This window comes from Lynx canadensis, chromosome E2 (genome assembly GCF_007474595.2).
Source record: "Lynx canadensis isolate LIC74 chromosome E2, mLynCan4.pri.v2, whole genome shotgun sequence".
In the NCBI taxonomy this organism is placed as follows: Eukaryota; Metazoa; Chordata; class Mammalia; order Carnivora; family Felidae; genus Lynx; species Lynx canadensis.
In genome coordinates this window covers 18,491,527-18,510,010 of record NC_044317.1, presented here as the reverse complement: position 1 = coordinate 18,510,010, position 18,484 = coordinate 18,491,527, and the positions used below count along the sequence as shown (strand labels likewise).

General features: G+C 53.9%; 2 protein-coding genes across 5 annotated transcripts; both read left to right on the top strand.

Annotated features, from left to right (window-relative positions):
• Positions 1 to 1,689: 1,689 nt before the first annotated feature.
• On the top strand, positions 1,690 to 13,201 carry EDC4 (enhancer of mRNA decapping 4). 4 transcript variants are annotated; one of them, XM_030298676.2, is made up of 29 exons: positions 1,690 to 1,971; positions 4,640 to 4,796; positions 5,130 to 5,241; positions 5,539 to 5,638; positions 5,900 to 6,089; positions 6,197 to 6,344; positions 6,431 to 6,535; positions 6,863 to 6,972; positions 7,064 to 7,147; positions 7,241 to 7,336; positions 7,427 to 7,529; positions 7,647 to 7,827; positions 7,915 to 7,987; positions 8,090 to 8,181; positions 8,260 to 8,447; positions 8,542 to 8,660; positions 8,752 to 8,905; positions 9,232 to 9,665; positions 9,750 to 9,854; positions 9,939 to 10,091; positions 10,181 to 10,217; positions 10,350 to 10,527; positions 10,639 to 10,794; positions 10,899 to 11,014; positions 11,111 to 11,276; positions 11,364 to 11,550; positions 11,647 to 11,866; positions 12,253 to 12,416; positions 12,674 to 13,201. In XM_030298676.2, the coding sequence occupies exons 1-29, from the start codon at positions 1,887 to 1,889 to the stop codon at positions 12,864 to 12,866; spliced, it is 4,206 nt and encodes a 1,401-aa protein (XP_030154536.1). In that variant the 5' UTR covers positions 1,690 to 1,886; the 3' UTR covers positions 12,867 to 13,201. The 4 variants fall into 4 exon arrangements, with proteins under 4 accessions (XP_030154536.1, XP_030154534.1, XP_030154535.1 ...); XM_030298674.1 differs by having other exon boundaries at positions 1,707 to 1,971; positions 8,737 to 8,905; XM_030298675.1 differs by having other exon boundaries at positions 1,707 to 1,971; positions 8,248 to 8,447.
• Positions 13,202 to 13,381: 180 nt separating this feature from the next.
• On the top strand, positions 13,382 to 15,064 carry NRN1L (neuritin 1 like). The gene is made up of 3 exons (XM_030298677.1): positions 13,382 to 13,663; positions 14,426 to 14,558; positions 14,693 to 15,064. Exons 1-3 carry the CDS (start codon positions 13,573 to 13,575, stop codon positions 14,976 to 14,978), a joined length of 510 nt encoding a protein of 169 aa, XP_030154537.1. The 5' UTR covers positions 13,382 to 13,572; the 3' UTR covers positions 14,979 to 15,064.
• Positions 15,065 to 18,484: the final 3,420 nt, after the last annotated feature.

The following is an 18,484-nucleotide window of genomic DNA, read 5'->3' as shown; positions in this document are numbered from 1 at the left end:
GGGCATCAATAACTACCCTGCCCCCTTGTCTCTCTCATGTCTCACCTTCCCACCTCTCCCCCCAACTCAGCAATACATGTTACAGAGAGAAACTGCTGAAGCAGCACTCCCAGATAGCTTCTCTCAGAAGCCTTTAGGGCATAGTATGCCCCACCTCAGCCCACCTGGTCCTGGAAAACTGAGCTGCAGACAGAGCTTGGGTCTGGCCTGAAGCTTCCCTTGCACTGAAGCCTTTGCAGTCACTTCTGACAACTCCTACATTGGGTAGGTCAGGGCTCCGGTAATAGAGATGATCTAGAATCCCACTGAAAATGACTCATTAAGCTCAGGTGCTCTGGGCTGAGGGCTCAGCAAAACTACCCTGTATAAAATGAGCAAAGGTTTGAGGGAGAATATCCTGTTCTACCCCCAGAACAGTCAGGATCACATCCAGGGGGCCCCATAAACCCCAAGCCAAGCAGAGGGCAGCTCCAGTTTTGTATCCAGTTTTGGATATCCTTGCCCAGAGGTGAGTGCCCAGAACAGTCAGCCTCCATTTGCCTGCAGAGTGCAGAGCCAGGCCCAGTTGGGCTGGGGTACAGATCTAGAGCTATGAAAGTAGGCAGTCTGAGACTGAGGGATTTGTGCTTTGGGACTTCATACCCCTCAGACCTTTGCAAGGCAACTCTAGGCCTTCTGTTTCCTGCCTCACCACATACCTTCACGTTTTCTTCAAGTCCCAGGAAATATTAACTATCAGGGCAGTTTCTGCTCAGTTTGGGGGACAGAGGCCTTGCCCGTTACAAATCTAGCCCTTAGCCCTAAGACCTCTGGTGTTATAAAGTCTGGTGGCAAGATCGCAACCAAAAGCTAGAACCAAACCCAAGTCTTGGGCTGGTGCCCTGCTAGGGGTTTTAAGATTGGTGAGGGCTCCACAGTTAAGCCTGACCTGTACTCCCCTTTCCCCCTGCACTATGGATGGAGGCCAAGGACTTCCTCAGACCCCCCACAAGTTGTCTGGCTACCCTCGGTAGAGGGTTGGATGATGAATTGTGTTTAGAAGACCACACTTAGGAGATTTCAGTGGGACTGATTTAGGATGCTATGTGTTTGGGGAATGGGGGTCCGGAGAGAGGTAGATGCCTGCTGCCTCTTAAACCACCCTGTATAAAATCTGCAATACAGCTTCTTCCATGTACCTGTGCCTGAAATTTCTGCAATAAAGAGGTGTTTGTAAACTCTGGTTTCTTTCTTCCTGCCTGAGGTTGTCAGGCCTGGGCGGGCAGGGGATGCTGGGGGATATTAAGTAACAATGCGATGTTTGTGATTTGAGTATCTTCCCCTTACAATTCCTGGGTTTACAATCCCCCTGAGGCCTTGGGTCGCCCTGCCCCATTTCGCAAAGGGGAAGCCTACCAATTCACCTTTTTCCTGGATGGGATCTGAGGGACTAACCTGGGTGGCTAAGTTGATCCAGTTCTGGACTCAATGAGTTCATGTTCTGGTAATGGACATAAACTGGACGGGATGTCCCAAGGTGCACAGGGATTTGGGCAGTCCAGTACATAGATATTTGCTCTGCCTCAGCCCTGAAGAAGGTTGATTTGCCTCACCCGTTGACCAAAGGGTCCGAGAAGGGTGAAGCTTCCGCCCCCAGCCCGGAACCTTTCTTCTTCACCCTGCGCAGGTTCCGGGAGCCAGGGCTCTGGCGGGCCGGAAGTGGAGGCGGTTGGTGGTGCTGGTGGGGCACAGGGACGCGGCGCGGGCGGCGGTTTGCGGGTGGCGGGTGGATCGAGTTTAGTGACCGGTGTCTTGCTGTCTGGTCCTGGCAGGGCTGTGCGCGGCTGCACTCTGCGCGGAGGTAGCGAAACGAACGCGGCGTGGACAAGGCGCCTGCGCCTGGGCCCATGGCCTCCTCCTGCGCGAGCATCGACATCGAGGACGCCACGCAGCACCTGCGGGACATCCTCAAGCTGGACCGGCCCGCGGGGGGTGAGCCAGTACACCGGGGGTGGGCTCTCGGCGAGCGGGCATAAGGGCGGCGCGGGTCTGGGCCGTCCTCAGGGCTCACAGGTCTCTCAGGACCAATTCCGCATCCTCCTGGCTGGTGAGGCAAGACGGGGGTTGGAGCGGTAAATTGCTGACCGTGCCCGTCAAGGGTGCAAATCCCTTCCCATTCCCGAGCCGGGCCGTTCTGCCTCGCGTCCTTCAGCGTCTCTGCTGAAGGTGAGACTCCTTCTCTGAATCCGCAGGGCTCGGTTCGTGTCCTGGCCCCAAGGTCTGTAGTGTTACTGGGACTAGCTCAGGTTCCCTATCCTTGTGCCATAGTTCTGAGGCCTGGTCTGGCCTCGGTGTGCGGAGTTCTGGGTCTAGACCTAGGCGCTGGGCTGAGGAGCCACTGGTCCCCCTCTGCAATTTACCGTTCACTCTGGAATACAGACTCCAGGTCTGCTGTTCTAAAACTGATTTTCAGGAGAAAGATGACCAGCCCCAATTCCGTGTCCTTTCTGGGATTAAAGCAAATCACAGATTGCATGACACTGATTGGATTAGGCTACAAACATTTGCAAACCCTAGTTTATTTCTATTTACTTAAACTTTACTTGGGCTTGTAGTGATAGAGCTGCTCCTGCCCTCAAGGAGCCTTGAGAACATGGAGAGCTAATGAGGTTGTAACATCATGGAATTGTCATTGAAAAAAAGGAGTATTTTGGTACTGTGATGGAGATATGGTAGATGGGGTTGGGGCTGGAGAGTGCCTGAGAACAGATCTGAGACCGAAGACAGTGTTTAGGTTAGGTGTTATAATATGAACAGGTGATTGAGTGTCAAGAATGGCATTCTGCAAAGAACAAATAGCATGTGTGAAGGCACCAAAGTTTCCTGGCAGATTCAGGAACCTGTGAAAAGTTGTAGTGGTTGAAAGATTGGCTGGTGATGGTGGTGTGGGTATGCAGTGACCACAGCTGAGAATTGGTGTTTCCTGGGACCCTGTTCTTAAACCTGCTGGGAGGCCCAAACTGGCTGCTTTTGGAAGCAGGCACTGGTGCTCACCCTGGGTGGGTTTAGCTGCCCCTTGCCCCCTGAGGAAAATCCATCTGCTGCCTGAAACCACTAAGCATTTCATCCCAGACCTGGAATGTGTGCTCCCTTTACTTGTGAGCTTGGCTTGGACCTCTCCTGCTCATCCCCTCTGTGCAGACTAGACTGCACAAAGCTTTGGTAGAGTCTGATGTGGCCAGTATTTTGTAGCTTGTTTGTCTTCATGGTAGCCTGCCTGGGAGGAAGAGTGGCCAGCCTCTCCCTGAACAGCTGACGTGGCTCTGATCCAAGTGAAGTGGCCTGCAGGCTTTCCACTTAATTCCTTATTTGTTGATTGGTACCTGATTGCCCAGTTTTCCAAGTAGCTCTTGTTGGTCTCCTCTCAACGGAACACCATGTCAAACTCCATACTGTCTTGTGACTAGAAACTTACCATGTTTTTCAATGTGGAGCCCTAGTCTCTTTGTCACCTGGGAGTTTTAGGGTGGTGTCTGAGCCTGTGAGGGTGCTTGAAACAGCCAATGGCAAACAACTGAAATGCTGTCTTTCCCAACTACAGTTTCTCTTTACTTTGTCCCAACTCCTTCATGTCCATTCTTTCTGAGTTTACATGCCCAAGGTGGTTCGTCTTCTGAGCCATTTCTGTGAGGGGGAGGTTCCTTTCTTTCTTACTTCCTTATTGATGTCCTTTCATGTGTTAGGAGTCCATCTTGCTTGTCTATCTTCTACCACTATCTTGGTCTAGGACCTAGTATCTCTTACTTGGATTCTCAACTATGCTACATGCTGACTTAAAGCAGTCAGTCTTTTGGCCATAGCAGACCATGTCACCTTCCCATTTAAAACTCTTTTGTGGCTCTCTAGGGGCACCTGGATGGCTCAGTCGATTGTGCTTCTGAATCTTGATTTCAACTCAGGTCATGATCCCATAGTAGTGGGATTGAGCTCCTTGTCCTCTCAGCGTAGATCCTATTTGGGATTCTCTCTCTCCCCCTCCACCCCTCCCCTGCTCATGTGCACACACGTGCTCTTTCACTCTCCCTCTCAAAAAAAAAAAAAAAAAAGATATATGTGTGTGTATGCATATATGTATATGTGTATATATATAGAGAGAGAGAGACAGAGACACACACACACACTCTCACTCTTCTGTGGCTCTCATTGCTACAGGGAGAATTTAAGCACCCAAGATTCATACCTGAGACCTCTGTAGCTTGTTTTCCCTCCATCTTTCCTGTTTGTGTGTTCCAGCCACACAGGCTGTGATGGCATCTCCTCTGTGAAGTCTGTCCTGACCCTTCCCATGCCTTCCCTCAAGTACGCAGAGCCCCTCTGTGCCGACCTGAGCCTGAGTATTAATTGACTTCACCAGATTCTTGATAGCTTTACTCCTCCTTCAGGTAGAAGAGCCCCATGCACATCCTTGGTCCTGGCAGAGACTGAGTTAACTATCAGAGTTTATGGAACAAAAGATGAACCAAGGGCCCTCCTCCCCACTGACATGGCTCCCTCAGTGCAATGTTCCTAGAGCACCTCATGGTTCTTGAATGAAATTCTACAGGAGGAGAGGCCAGTGAGCAGGTGGAACAACCTTCAGAGCAGCCGTTTCTATCCCCAGGTCCCAGTGCAGAGAGCCAGCGGCCATCTAATGCCTACAATGGAGATCTCAATGGGCTTCTGGTCCCAGACCCCCTCTGCTCAGGTGATGGTACTTCAACAAACAAGTCTGGTGTCCGGGCCATGCCACCTATTAATCTTCAGGAAAAGCAGGTCATGTGAGTGTCTGGGAAATGGCAGTGGTGGTGCTGGGTCTTTGGGATGATGCACTTAATCATGTTATATTTGTGCTAGAGTGAGAGGAAAGGACAAGCTAAAGAGCTTGGCCTGGATCTGAAGTTTGAGCTTCCATTTTAGCATGGAAATAGGCCCATTACCAAGGAGGGAGGTGAGCAAAGGGAACTGTGGGTTTGGGGACCAGTAGACTAGGCATAGCTGAGCACCTGGGACTTGACACCTTTACTAGAGTGGTTGTATTCTCTCCCCCTCCCGACCATGCCCATTGAGACTTTGTAGGAACAGGAGTCAAGCTTGTTCATCCCTTCCCATAGCTGCCTCTCAGGAGATGACAGCTCTACGTGCATTGGGATTTTGGCCAAGGAGGTGGAGATTGTGGCCAGCAGTGACTCTAGCATCTCAAGCAAGGCACGGGGCAGCAACAAGGTGGGTGCCAGGATGTTGTGGCATGTATGGTGGATGGGGACATGTTCAGCCTTTCCCTCCCCTAACCCATGTTGCCAATTCCTATGGGAACCAACTTGACAGGTACTGTGCCTCAGTCTCAGAAAGCCAGGGTTAGCTGCCAATCTCTGTGGGAATCTGGCCTCAAGAGTTGTGAATGTGTGGCTGGGCTCACACATAGGGCATCTTCTGTCCCCAGGGATGCTGGGGACCAACTGGGCTCTGGCAGAATTAACCTAGCCCTCAGCCTCCACAACCTTCCTCACCCTTATTTCTCAGGTGAAAATCCAGCCTGTGGCCAAGTATGACTGGGAGCAGAAATACTACTACGGCAACCTGATTGCTGTGTCCAACTCCTTCTTGGCCTATGCCATTCGGGGTGAGTAGGGGCAGGGGAGAGGAGGGAGCTGTTCTGCTAGAAGCCTCAGAGATGCAAATCCACTGTGAGGCCATTCAGCCCACTCAGCCTTTAGGGTACAGTAGAAGGCTTATCTGTGCTGCCCCCACCTCAGACAGGCCTTGGGGAGCCAATTGGGAAAACTGAGCTTGAGACTGGTAGTGACAATGAGGCAGGCAAGGGCAGGGCTTCTCTGCCACTGCCTGGACCTTACTCAGTGGCCTACTGCTCTTCTGATTCCAGCCGCCAACAATGGCTCAGCGATGGTGCGGGTGATCAGTGTAAGCACTTCGGAGCGGACCCTGCTCAAGGGCTTCACAGGCAGCGTGGCTGATCTGGCCTTTGCACACCTGAATTCCTCACAGCTGGCCTGCCTAGATGAGGCAGGCAACCTGTTTGTGTGGCGCTTGGCTCTAGTTAATGGCAAAATTCAGTATCCTTTCCCTGGGGTGGGATGGGGGACTGAAGAAAGGCAGGTGGGACTGGGGCTACCAGACACACCTCATCATCCACCTGTTTAGCCCTTAACACCCCGCTCAGAGAAGAGATCTTGGTCCACATCCAGCAGCCAGAGGGTACACCACTGAACCACTTCCGTAGGATCATCTGGTGCCCCTTCATTCCTGAGGAGAGTGAGGACTGCTGTGAGGAGGGCAGCCCAACGGTGGCCCTGTTGCATGAGGACCGGGTGAGGGAACCATGCATGAGGGGAGAGGTGGGGACAGAGCGTCCATGGTGTGGGCATGGGCTGAACACTCATCTTGTACCCTGCAGGCTGAGGTGTGGGACCTGGACATGCTCCGCTCCAACCACAGCACCTGGCCTGTGCGTGTCAGCCAGATCAAGCAAGGCTTCATCGTGGTCAAAGGCCATAGCACGGTAAGCCTGCAACTGACTGCCTCCTTGCTCTCCCCACTTTCCTTATGTTCCTCATCTGTTCCCTGAACACACCTGCCCAGGCAGCTTTACTGGCACTCTGCCCTTGGGAACTCTGAACACAAAGTGACCCTTACCTATGGAATGCCTGCCTAACCTGGCTTCAGCCTAGGGGTCTGATCTTCTGTACAGTCATCCATTTAATCGGTCTTTCATAAAAACGTACGCACCCACTGTGGGTCAGCTCAGCTCACTACCATCCTCACCTGAAAAGGGCTTGCTCCCACCACTAGGCAGGTGGCAAAGCAAGGCTCTTTGGGTTCTTCCCAGTGTCTAAGTGAAGGGGCCCTCTCACCCGATGGGACTGTCCTGGCTACTGCAAGCCATGATGGCTTTGTCAAGTTCTGGCAGATCTACATTGAGGGGCAGGATGAACCAAGGTAAGGCAGAGCCTGAGGGATCCAGACACCCCTCCCCCGCCAAGGTGAGGACCAGATCATTCACTCAGGCCCATCATCTGCCTTCTTGCAGGTGTCTGCACGAATGGAAGCCTCATGATGGGAGGTCCCTTTCCTGCCTCCTGTTCTGTGACAACCATAAGAAACAGGACCCTGAGTGAGTGAGTGGGCAGGCAGGTGGGTAGTGGGCTGGACCTTAATTCTCCAGTAGGGGGCCCAGCCAGCTATTCGATGCCTTGGTGCTTTGCAGAGTCCCTTTCTGGAGGTTCCTTATTACTGGCGCTGACCAGAATCGAGAGCTAAAGATGTGGTGCACAGTGTCCTGGACCTGTCTGCAGACAATTCGGTAAGCAGAGGCTGGCTAGGGGCAGCAGAGTTATGGATGTGGGTTATTTCCACTCTCTGTCTCATTAATCCTGCCTCCCCGGCCCCTCAGTTTCTCCCCAGATATCTTTAGCTCAGTGAGTGTGCCCCCCAGCCTCAAGGTTTGTCTGGACCTCTCAGCTGAATACCTTATTCTCAGCGATGTGCAACGGAAGGTAACCTATAGTGGGGCACCCTGGGCAGAGCCGGTATCTTCAGGGCAGCAGGGGTGTTGGGCACATCCACAACCCTCACAGCCACTGGGCTCAGCTGTGAGTTTACTCTCTGTGCAGGTCCTCTACGTGATGGAGCTGCTGCAGAACCAGGAGGAGGGCCGTGCCTGCTTCAGCTCCATCTCTGAGTTCCTGCTCACCCATCCTGTGCTGAGCTTCGGTATCCAGGTTGTGAGTCGCTGCCGGCTGCGGCACACTGAAGTGCTACCTGCTGAGGAAGAGAATGACAACCTAGGGGCTGGTGAGCTGGTCAGGGTCAGGGTATATGTATGTAGGGAAGTGTGGAGTCAGAGAGGGCCAGGCTTAGTTGCCCACACTGTCTTTATAGATGGAACCCACGGAGCTGGTGCCGTGGAGTCTGCAGCTGGTGTGCTCATCAAACTCTTCTGTGTGCATACTAAGTGAGTACGTTGGGAAGTCTCACCTGTGCCCTGTCTGTGCCCCTCCCCACCCTACTGCTCTGGTCCCTTTGAGTCCTCTCCTAATCTCTTCTCTGCCTATAGGGCATTGCAAGACGTACAGATCCGCTTCCAGCCGCAGCTGAACCCTGATGTGGTGGCCCCGCTCCCCACCCACACTGCCCATGAGGACTTCGGTGAGTGAGGAGTAAGAGGGAAGCAGGTTAGACTGACCAGGTTCTGAGATCTGACTCAAGTGGCAGCTTTCCCCACAGCATTTGGAGAGTCTCGGCCCGAACTGGGCTCTGAGGGCCTGGGGTCAGCTACCCAAGGCTCCCAGCCTGACCTCCGACGCATAGTGGAGCTACCTGCACCTGCTGACTTCCTCAGTCTGAGCAGTGAGACCAAGCCCAAGCTGATGACACCTGACGCCTTCATGACACCTACCACCTCCCTGCAGCAGGTATGCTGGTGGAGGAGTGTGGGGCTCAGGGCAAGGGGACCCGGGAATGTCCCACCTGCAGGCCATATAGTGCTGATCCCCTGCCTCTCCCCAGATTGCTGCCTCCCCCAGCAACAGCAACAGCAGCAGCAGCAGCTCCAGCTCCAGCTCCTCCTCTCTTACAGCTGTGTCTGCCATGAGCAGTACCTCAGCTGTGGACCCCTCCCTGCCCAGGTGAAGCGAGGCTCAGGCTTGGGGGATGGCAGGGGCTGGTGCCAGGTGATACCAAACTCTGGCTGCTATACCTTAGCCTTCCTGCCACCAGGCCACCCGAGGAGCTGACTTTGAGCCCCAAGTTGCAGCTGGATGGCAGTTTGACAATAAGCAGCAGCAGCAGCCTGCAGGCAAGCCCGCGTAGCCTCTTGCCTAGCCTGCTCCCAGGTCCAGCTGACAAACTGACTCCCAAAGCACCTGGACAGGTGTGTGTGTAGGAGTGTGTATGAAGTGCAGGGTGGCAGGTATCTGGTTGTGGGAAGCTTGGTGGCACTCTACTCCCATAGCACCTGAGGCCTTTCCCTGAGGTCATTCCAGCCTTCCCTGTTCCCTGGAGGGCAACTTCTCAACCTATATCCTATATTTCTACCTCCCATAGCCTATTTTCCTACCTCCTCCCCTCCTGGGCTGTGGGATTTTTGATCTGCATCCCCCACTGCAGTGTCTCATCTCTACAAACGTCAGGGCCTCATCTCTGTGCTCTCCCATCCCCATGTCCCAGCACCTAAGTCCCATCTTTGCTCTACCTCAGGTGCCTACTGCTGCTTCTGCACTATCACTGGAGCTGCAGGAAGTGGAGCCCCTGGGGCTACCCCAGGCTTCCCCTAGCCGTACCCGCTCCCCTGATGTTATCTCCTCAGCTTCCACTGCCCTGTCCCAGGACATCCCTGAGATTGCATCTGAGGCCCTCTCCCGTGGTTTTGTCTCCTCTGCTCCTGAGGGTCTTGAACCAGATAGTATGGCCTCGGCTGCCTCAGCGCTACACCTGCTGTCCCCACGGCCCCGGCCAGCGTCTGAGCTTGGCTCTCAGCTTGGCCTGGATGGAGGCCCTGGGGATGGGGATCGGCATAGTACCCCTTCCCTTTTGGAGGCAGCCTTGACCCAGGAAGCCACAGCCCCTGACAATCAGGTCTGGCCTACGGCACCAGACATTACTCGTGAGACCTGCAGCAGCCTGGCAGAGAGGTGAGGAGCCTGGCAGGACAAAGTGTGCTGGTGGTAGGGGTTTCAGATAGAGTCATGCACTGTTGAGTCGGCCTGTTCCTTCAGTCCCAGGAATGGCCTCCAGGAGAAGCACAAGAGCCTGGCCTTCCATCGACCACCTTATCACCTCCTGCAGCAACATGATAGCCAGGATGCCAGTGCTGAGCAAAGGTAGGTGCCACCCTACACTGTTCCTCTCATAGGGAGAGCCAGCAAGTGGGTAGGTGCTTATCTTTCTCTTTCCCCTTCCTACAGTGACCATGATGATGAAGTGGCCAGCCTTGCCTCTGCTGCAGGGGGCTTTGGCACCAAAGTTCCCACTCCACGGCTGCCAGCCAAGGACTGGAAGACCAAGGGATCTCCTCGAGCCTCACCCAAGCTTAAGAGAAAGGGCAAGAAAGATGACGGGTAGGGGGTGGGGTCCTGGGGCCAGGGAGAGGGGTGGTCCCCAGGCTGCCATGCCTGACGTAGCCTGAGGTACTTCTTGCCCATGGCAGGGATTCGGCCGTAGGATCCCGGCTCATGGAGCACCAGGTAAGTGAAGTAACACCTTTTCCATTTCTGAGAATCCTCCATGTGAGGGTGGGAAGGGCTCTGGGCCATTCCCTGGTCTGGTGGGTGAGAATGTATGGGGCGGCATCACCTGATTGTCAGTGCTTTTGGCAGGTGGCAGAACCTCCTGACGACTGGCCAGCACTAATTTGGCAACAGCAGAGAGAGCTGGCAGAGCTGCGGCACAGCCAGGAAGAATTGCTGCAGCGTCTTTGCACCCAACTTGAAGGCTTGCAGAGCACAGTCACGGGCCACGTAGAACGCGCCCTAGAGTCACGGCATGAGCAAGACCGTATCCTTATGGGTTGTGGCATGGCACAGGGGTCGGTTGAAGCAGCAGCATTCTTGGCCCCAGGAAGGGATGTGGGACCCGCTTCAGGCCTATTCCTTAGCTACAACGCAGAGCGGCGGCTGGAGCGGGCACTGGCTGAGGGGCAGCAGCGGGGTGGGCAGCTGCAGGAGCAGCTGACGCAACAGCTGTCCCAGGCACTGTCTTCAGCTATAGCTGGTCGGCTAGAGCGCAGCATACGGGATGAGATCAAGAAGACGGTGCCTCCATGTGAGTTTTGTGTGGAGACTCTGGGTGGGCCAGGTGGGAGTGGGGCTTCCTATCTGTCAAGCTGCCTTTCATGGCTCTACCTATTCCTCCTCACCCTGCCCCAGGTGTCTCCAGGAGTTTGGAGCCAGTGGCAGGCCAACTGAGCAATTCAGTGGCCACCAAGCTCACAGCTGTGGAGGGTAGCATGAAAGAGAATATCTCCAAGCTACTAAAGTCCAAGGTGCTGTAGGGCCCCAGATGACAGGTTGGTGGTTGGTGGGCCAGGTCAGGCCAACTTGGGCTCAGCCTTTCAACTCAGCCTTCCCTCTTCCCCCAGAACTTGACAGATGCCATTGCCCGAGCAGCTGCAGACACATTACAGGGGCCAATGCAGGCTGCCTACCGTGAAGCCTTCCAGAGCGTGGTACTGCCAGCCTTTGAGAAGAGCTGCCAGGCCATGTTCCAGCAGATCAATGATAGCTTCCGACTGGGCACGCAAGAATGTGAGTGGGGTCATATGCTTCAAGGTGGGAGGGGCTGGCCCCCTCTCTCCCACTATCCCTCTCATGGCCCCTATGGTGACCTCTCAGACTTGCAGCAGCTAGAGAGCCACATGAAGAGCCGGAAGGCACGAGAACAGGAAGCACGGGAGCCCGTGTTGGCCCAGCTGCGAGGCCTGGTCAGCACACTGCAGGGTGCCACTGAGCAGATGGCAGCCACTGTATCCAGCAGCGTTCGGGCTGAGGTGCAGCACCAGCTGCACGTGGCTGTGGGCAGGTGTGTGGGCAGGGTGCTGGGCAAGGTGGTGTGTTTTGAAAGTGCCAGACGGGACTTCTTATCTATCTACCTCATCTCCCTCACTTCCCTTTGCAGCCTGCAGGAGTCAATTTTAGCACAGGTACAGCGCATCGTTAAAGGTGAGGTGAGTGTAGCACTTAAGGAGCAACAGGCCGCCGTCACGTCTAGCATCATGCAGGCCATGCGTTCAGCAGCTGGCACACCTGTCCCCGCTGCCCACCTCGACTGCCAGGCCCAGCAAGCCCATATTCTACAGCTGCTGCAGCAGGGCCACCTCAATCAGGCCTTCCAGCAGGTACGCCAAGCATTAGGTCCAGGTAGGGGTTAGGTGTTTCCTGACAAGGCCCACACACAATACTCTACCTGTCAGGCTCTGGGTAGTCTGACCCTAACAGGCTGTTCTTGGTTCTCTTTGGCCTTTCTGGCCATTTCCCCCTACTTCTCTGCCTGGTTCCAGGGTCTTTTTACCTCAGTCTACCTTGCTTCATGACCACCCTTCTTAGGAAACCTCTCCTGATCTCTTAAAGTAACAACACACCCCTATATTACTGTCTTTGGGCCCCTGAACATCCCCCTCTGGAGCCCTCGGTACCCTACCCTGGTCATTATTTCCCTGGCCACACAGCCAGACAAGTAGGTATTCCATTCTGACATTACCTATAAATACTGTTCTTACCCTAGGCCCTGACGGCTGCTGACCTGAACCTGGTGCTGTATGTGTGTGAAACTGTGGACCCAGGGCAGGTTTTTGGGCAGCCACCCTGCCCACTCTCCCAGCCTGTGCTCCTTTCTCTCATCCAGCAGCTGGCCTCTGACCTTGGTACTCGAACTGACCTCAAGCTCAGGTGAGTGGACTCAGGTCAGGAGACAGGCTGGGGTGAAGGTGGGGGAGCAGTTCAAAGCAGAGACGTCTGCCTGACTCTGCTTCCTAATTTTCTCCACCTCTGTTCCCACCCATCTCAGGCTTTGAGGACCCTCCCGCTCCCACCCCCCCCCACCCCCCCCCCCCCGCCGTCAGCCATCCCTCTGGGCCTCAGTGCCACTAGGGGGCACTCCCATTTGCTGGAACCCACCTGTATCTTGTCCCTTTCTTCCACCACAGCTACCTGGAAGAGGCTGTGATGCACCTGGACCACAGTGACCCCATCACTCGGGACCACATGGGCTCCGTCATGGCCCAGGTGCGCCAGAAGCTCTTTCAGTTCCTGCAGGCTGAGCCGCACAACTCACTTGGCAAAGTGGCCCGGCGTCTCAGCCTCATGCTGCACGGCCTTGTAACCCCTAGCCTCCCTTAGCTAAGCCTGCCTTGCCCAGGGGTGGGGAGGCACTGAAGGCCAGCACACAGGCTTAGGCTAGTGTCTGTCCTTTTACCTGCTTAGGCTCCCACCTCTGGGGTGTTTGAGGGGAGAGCACTGGATGTGGTCTACAGGTTGTGGTAGCCAGCAGGTTTTGGCTGGGCCCAGGGTGGGTATTGTGCCTTCTTGGGTTCTGCCATGCCTGGAGCATGACCCCTGAGATCGTGACACCACTTGAGTTGAATTTTCCATATTCCTTTTTACCTCCGATTTGGATCTTTTTGTTTTTGAAAAATGTTGAGAAATTCAATTAAATGCTTTTGGAATAAAATGGAGCATGTGTGTGCATTTGGTGTAACTTTGATAAGGGCCTCTGTTCTCTCTTCCGTCTCCTCCCTGTGTGGAGTTCTGGCTAGGCTAACCCAGGTGCCTGGACACCCACCCTCATCTGCGCAACTTTCTTCCCAGAAACACCTCTCCATCTCTGAGAGAGGGCCCTGGGGTCGGCTCTGCAATGCCTGTGTCCCCAGCTCTTCTCTCTTTGGTCCCTACCCGCCTTTGCCTATCTCCCTACTGGGGTGGGGCCGCCAGCTGGCTTTGGGCCCCGCCCCCGACTCCCATCCAATCACAGGCCCTTCTTCCGGAGGCTGGGCCGAAGGGCTGCGCTTCCAAGCTGCTAGCTCAGGCACTAGGCTCCCAGACGGGGATGATGCGCAGCTACTCCTCCTGTCACCACCGCCAGCGACTGCCCCGACCATCCGGTGTGCTGGGGCTGTTGCTGCTGCTGCTACCACTTGGTGAGTGCGGGAGTGCCAGACCCAGCTTGGCAACAGGGCGGCACACTCTCCCCAGTCTGGGTATAGGGTGTGTGGGAGCAGAGGCACAGCCTTGAGTGCTGAGAACCAGGCTGGAGAGGAGGTGCAAGGGCTCCAGCAAAGAAATAACGTGTTCCAGTGGTTTCAGGATGCAAAATGGGCATGAACTGAGGCCTAGTCGTGGGGAAAGGACCCTGAAATTCCACAGTCCCCTTTCCGATAAATGGAGACATAGGCTGTGATGGGACTCTTAGACCAGCTGTGGGACCCCTGAGGTCCTCTGTTAGGGTCTCACCTAGATCCTGACCCCTGTATCCTGTTCTACCTGGCTGAAAACACCTGTCTTTGGGGATGGGGTGGGAAGGCCAGGCGAAGCTTATCTAGGCTGCAGGACAGTTCAGGAAGCCCAATAGCCCTGGACTCTGCCCCTCTTCTCTGTGTCCTGACTCCTGCATTTGGAACATCCTCACCTGGCCTGCAGCCCTAGAAGCTCAGAGGAAGAGTCAGCCGCTTGGGATGGGACACCTTCTTCCCCCTCTCTACGTATCCTGTCCCCATTGCATCTAAAGGGGGGCGGTCAATGCAGGTGATCACCAGACATGCCCCTTGGTTCTCTTGGGTGCCTCTGTTTCACGCTGAGTCACGTCCCCAGAGCATACTCAGGTAAACAAGCCCCTGGGGGCTTAGTGGGGAAGTGGAGCCAGGCGACTCATGCTATCAACCATTCTCCACCCCCACCCCTAGTCCTTGTATCTCCTCTGGCAGCAGCTGCAACAGGCCCAGGGGGCTGTGACACCATATACCAGGGCTTTGCTGAATGTCTCATCCGCTTGGGGGACAGCATGGGCCTGGGAGGCGAACTGGAGACTGTCTGCAGGTAAGGGTAGGTGTGACGACAGCCACCTGATCACCAGACCCCCACCACCAGGCCCTTGGGGCCTGAACCTTTTCCTTCCCATTAGAAAAGTCTCTTTGCCCCACCTAATTACCCTAACCCCAAGCCTTTAACAGGTCTTGGAATGACTTCCACATCTGTGCCTCCCGAGTCCTATTGCGCTGTCCGGAGGAGGCTGCCGCCGTGTGGGAGTCACTACAGCAAGAAGCTCGCCGCGCCCCACACCCAGATAACTTGCATGCTCTGTGTGGCACCCCTGTGCGCATTAGGGAGCATGGCAAGGGCCCTGAGACCAACCAGGAGACACTGCAGGCAACAGGGTCTGCACATAGCCCAGCCCCTGCACCCCCACTGCTGGCAGCTGCTCTGGCACTTGCCTGCCTCCTAGGGCCTCTGGCCTAGCCAGTCTAGTGGAGTAGCGGCACCCCTGCCTCCTACCCTGCTCTGGTGGCTGCTGCTGGGGCTCTGCAGAGTGCCCTTGGCTTTCATTAAAGGCATTTATATTTGTACTAAGCTCCTTCCTTTCTTCTGGCTATAGCCTGCTTGGCTGGGGCGGAGGCCTCCAGAAGCTGATCCCCAGGACTGGATGGGTGGGGCCCATGGCTGCCACAGGGGACTCAATCTTTCTACTTACAGACACTCATTTCCCAGGGCTGGCTGTGCAAAGCTTTCCATTGTGTGCAGGTTCCAAGAGCTCTGGTGGTGACCTGAAATCTACCGGAATGCACAGCCTTCCTCTGTTCTCCCAGGCTGGCATTCCTACCCCTGCCTGCCCTTCATATCCTGGCCTTTACAGGCAAGGTGAGAGCGTGGAGTGTACCACCTCACCCCCAAGCTCCTCAAGCCAGTCCACCCCCATCCCCACATTCCAGCCTCCAGATTCCTGCCATGCCACCACCTCATCCTCCCTCTGCTAACTACCACCTTAGCCTTCAAGACAGATTAAATGCTCTGTCCTCTCCCTCTCCGGGGTCCTGATCTACTTGAGGGGAGCCTGTTCCAGAAAGTGGGGAGTCCCTGTTGGGGTCTGTATTCAAGTCCCTGAGGTGACCTGGAGCTGCAGAAACTGCGGTCATAATGAGGATTCCTCTGGACTCTACTCAAGCTTGTTCTTTGAGAAGAGGTATGCATTGTGAAGTCAACAATCCCAGAAGACTTTCTGGAAGCATGGAATGAGCATGCGTGTGAGGAGCCCCTGTCCACTCTGGCGAAGAGCAAGAATCTGCATGGGCAGAATCCTGAGGGAAGGAGGAGTCCTCAGAGAGGGTGAGACCCTCTCTCGGTCACTCTTCCACCACCACCGCATGACTTGTGTGGGCAGTGCCGTGAACTCACTGACTTCTGCTCACACTCCCTCTGCCTTATTTGCCATTTTTAAAAATTGAGAACTGATTCTGATGTTAAGCTCTTTTTCATTCTATGAGGCCCTCATTCTGTGAGGCCCTGCATAAACCAGCTCTGCCCACAGTTGCTTCAGTCCACTCCTGCAACTCCCTTCTACCTGAGCATGGAGCAGTGATCTGCCTACCTAGTCCTTGACATCAGGGGAGCCTTCAGGGAAGGCATGTGATGAGGGTGATAGAAGAGGTCAGAATGGGTGGGGCTGAATTGGACAGGGCTTTACAAGAGGGGCCCAAAGGAATCAGGGTTGGCATTTAGAGCTTGGCAGACTAGGTATACACTAGATCCCATGCCGGGGAGCTATTGTTCCCAGGACAGAATCGGGCCTAATTGAACCATTGTTTGGCTCCAGGGTGATAGGTGCCTCCAGAGACTTCCATCCTCACATGTAGGAGCCCTACTTCATCCATACTTCCCAAACACCTTCCCATTCCAGTTAGCTCAGATACCTCAATCAGCAATCTCTGCCCTACCTTGACTTCTGTGCTTCATTCACCTGTACTTTTATCTCCACTTCTATCTCCCAACCAGTCATTACCCATCTTCTCACATGACTTGAAGGGGAAAAATCAGGAGAAAACTCCTCCCACAACTGCCCCCCTTTGACCAGAATTTTCCAGAAGGAAATGCCAGCCTTTTATTCCCTTGGGTCTTTGTACATTTATTCTCTGAACTCAGAATACCCTTCCCCATATCCTCCTGGTGAACTCCTTTTCTTGTTCAGTATCACCTCCTTCATAACCCTGACTCCAAGCTGAATCAGAAGCCTCCTGCAGATCCACACAGCTCCCCGGCTGTCTTCTGTCTCAATACTGATAACAGTGACTTGCTACTATTTGGGTCTGGGTCAGAATTCTTCATTCTTTATGTCTCTAGCACCCACTTTTGGGCTGGGTATAAAGGCTGCACTTGTAGAAGTGTGTGGAATGAAAGAATCTCTAAGCCTAGCATAGAAAGTGTTATATCAATAAGAGCTTGGACCAAGAACGACCTCAGCAGGAGGATATGTCATTTGGGGCAGCCCCTTTACCTAGCCTGGGCACACTTTGGGCAGGATGATGCTGGGGATCCAAATCCCAAAAGTCTTCTCAAAGCCACTGTTGATTGGTGGCTAGGAGCAGGGGCCCAACTGTGATGGCCAGCCATCAGAGGGATTACTATCCTCCTGCTGTGCCCTACTTTCCCCTGGTTTTTGCTAAGTCCCTGCTCTTCCCTGGAAGTGAGTGACCTGGAGTGTGTGCATGGGGGTGGGGATAGAATCTGTTATCTGGCCAAGGGCTTAAGAGCTTTGTATGTTTCATCCCAGAGCTGGAGGAGAGGGGTGGGCTGATAGGCAGACTGGGCCCCAGACACATCTGCCCAGCCCAGAGCATCATGGTGATGATGTGTCTTACATTTACAGCTCTGTGGCTATGGAAAAGCTTATTGTTCAGGGTAGAGCTTGGGGGCTGAATGTCCAGAGCTGAGTCCCTCTGCATTAACATGACTCTTCATCTCAAGGCCCTTTGATCTTTACCAGAGCCCAGACCAGCACCTGCCAGTAGCAAGGGCTCAATAAATACTTGTTGAATTAAGTTGCTGAATGTCTGTAAAACTGGGGTGTTGTGTGGATTTCTACGCCTTATCAACCCTAGAATTCCTTATTATTTTTTAGGTTTATTTATTTATTATTTTTGAGAGAGAGAGAAAGAGCAGGGAGAGGGCCAGAGAGAGGGGGAAAAATAGAATCCCAAGCAGGCTCCTCGCTGTCAGTGCAGAGCCTGATGTGGGGCTCCATTCACAAATTGTGAGATCATGACCTGAGCGGAAATTAAGAGACACTTGCAGGGCTCAAACCCATAAACCACAAGATCATGACCTGAGCCAAAGTCTGATGTTTAACCAACTGAGCCACCCAGGTGCCCCATTGAATTCCATATTACTTTTAACCTTTCACAACAATGATGTGGGGTCGGGATTATGATCCCCATAAAACATAAGAAAAATGAGGCTTAAGGAGGGGAGATGTCTTGCCCAAGGTCACACAGCTGTGGAAGTATCTGGGATATGATCCCAGGTTTGTTTGGCCCCAAGTCCATGCCCTTAATTATCACACTAGACTTTTGGAAGTGATTCTTTGTGGGGGCGGGGGAGAGGAGTGATTTTTAAAGGTTTTTTTTTTAATTAAAACATTTTTTTATAGCTTAAAAAATGTTTATTTATTTTAAGAGAGAGAGAGAGCTCTAGCAGGGGAGGGGCAGAGAAAGAATCCCAAGCAGGCTCTGTGCTGTCAGCACAGAGCCCCAATTGGGGCTCCATCTTATGAACTGTGAGATCATGACCTGGGCCAAAATCAAAAGTCAGGCGCTTAATGGACTGAGCCACTCAGGTCCCCCTTTAATTTTTTTAAAAAGTGATCTCTACACCCAGTATGGGGCTCGAACACACAACCCTGAGATCAAGAGTCATCCACTCCACTGAGCTAGTCAGGCACCCCTAAAGGTGTTTTTTAAATAAAATCTTTTTCT

Coding starts and splice junctions, on each gene's coding strand:
- EDC4 (XM_030298673.1), top strand. CDS start 1,887: ATGGCCTCCTCCTGCGCGAGCATCGACATCGAGGACGCCACGCAGCAC. Junction 8,182..8,247: donor CACTGCCCATGAGGACTTCG/GTGAGTGAGGAG, acceptor CTCAAGTGGCAG/CTTTCCCCACAGCATTTGGA. Junction 10,528..10,638: donor GTCACGGCATGAGCAAGACC/GTATCCTTATGG, acceptor GCTACAACGCAG/AGCGGCGGCTGGAGCGGGCA.
- NRN1L (XM_030298677.1), top strand. CDS start 13,573: ATGATGCGCAGCTACTCCTCCTGTCACCACCGCCAGCGACTGCCCCGA. Junction 13,664..14,425: donor GCTGCTGCTGCTACCACTTG/GTGAGTGCGGGA, acceptor CCCCACCCCTAG/TCCTTGTATCTCCTCTGGCA. Junction 14,559..14,692: donor GAACTGGAGACTGTCTGCAG/GTAAGGGTAGGT, acceptor AGCCTTTAACAG/GTCTTGGAATGACTTCCACA.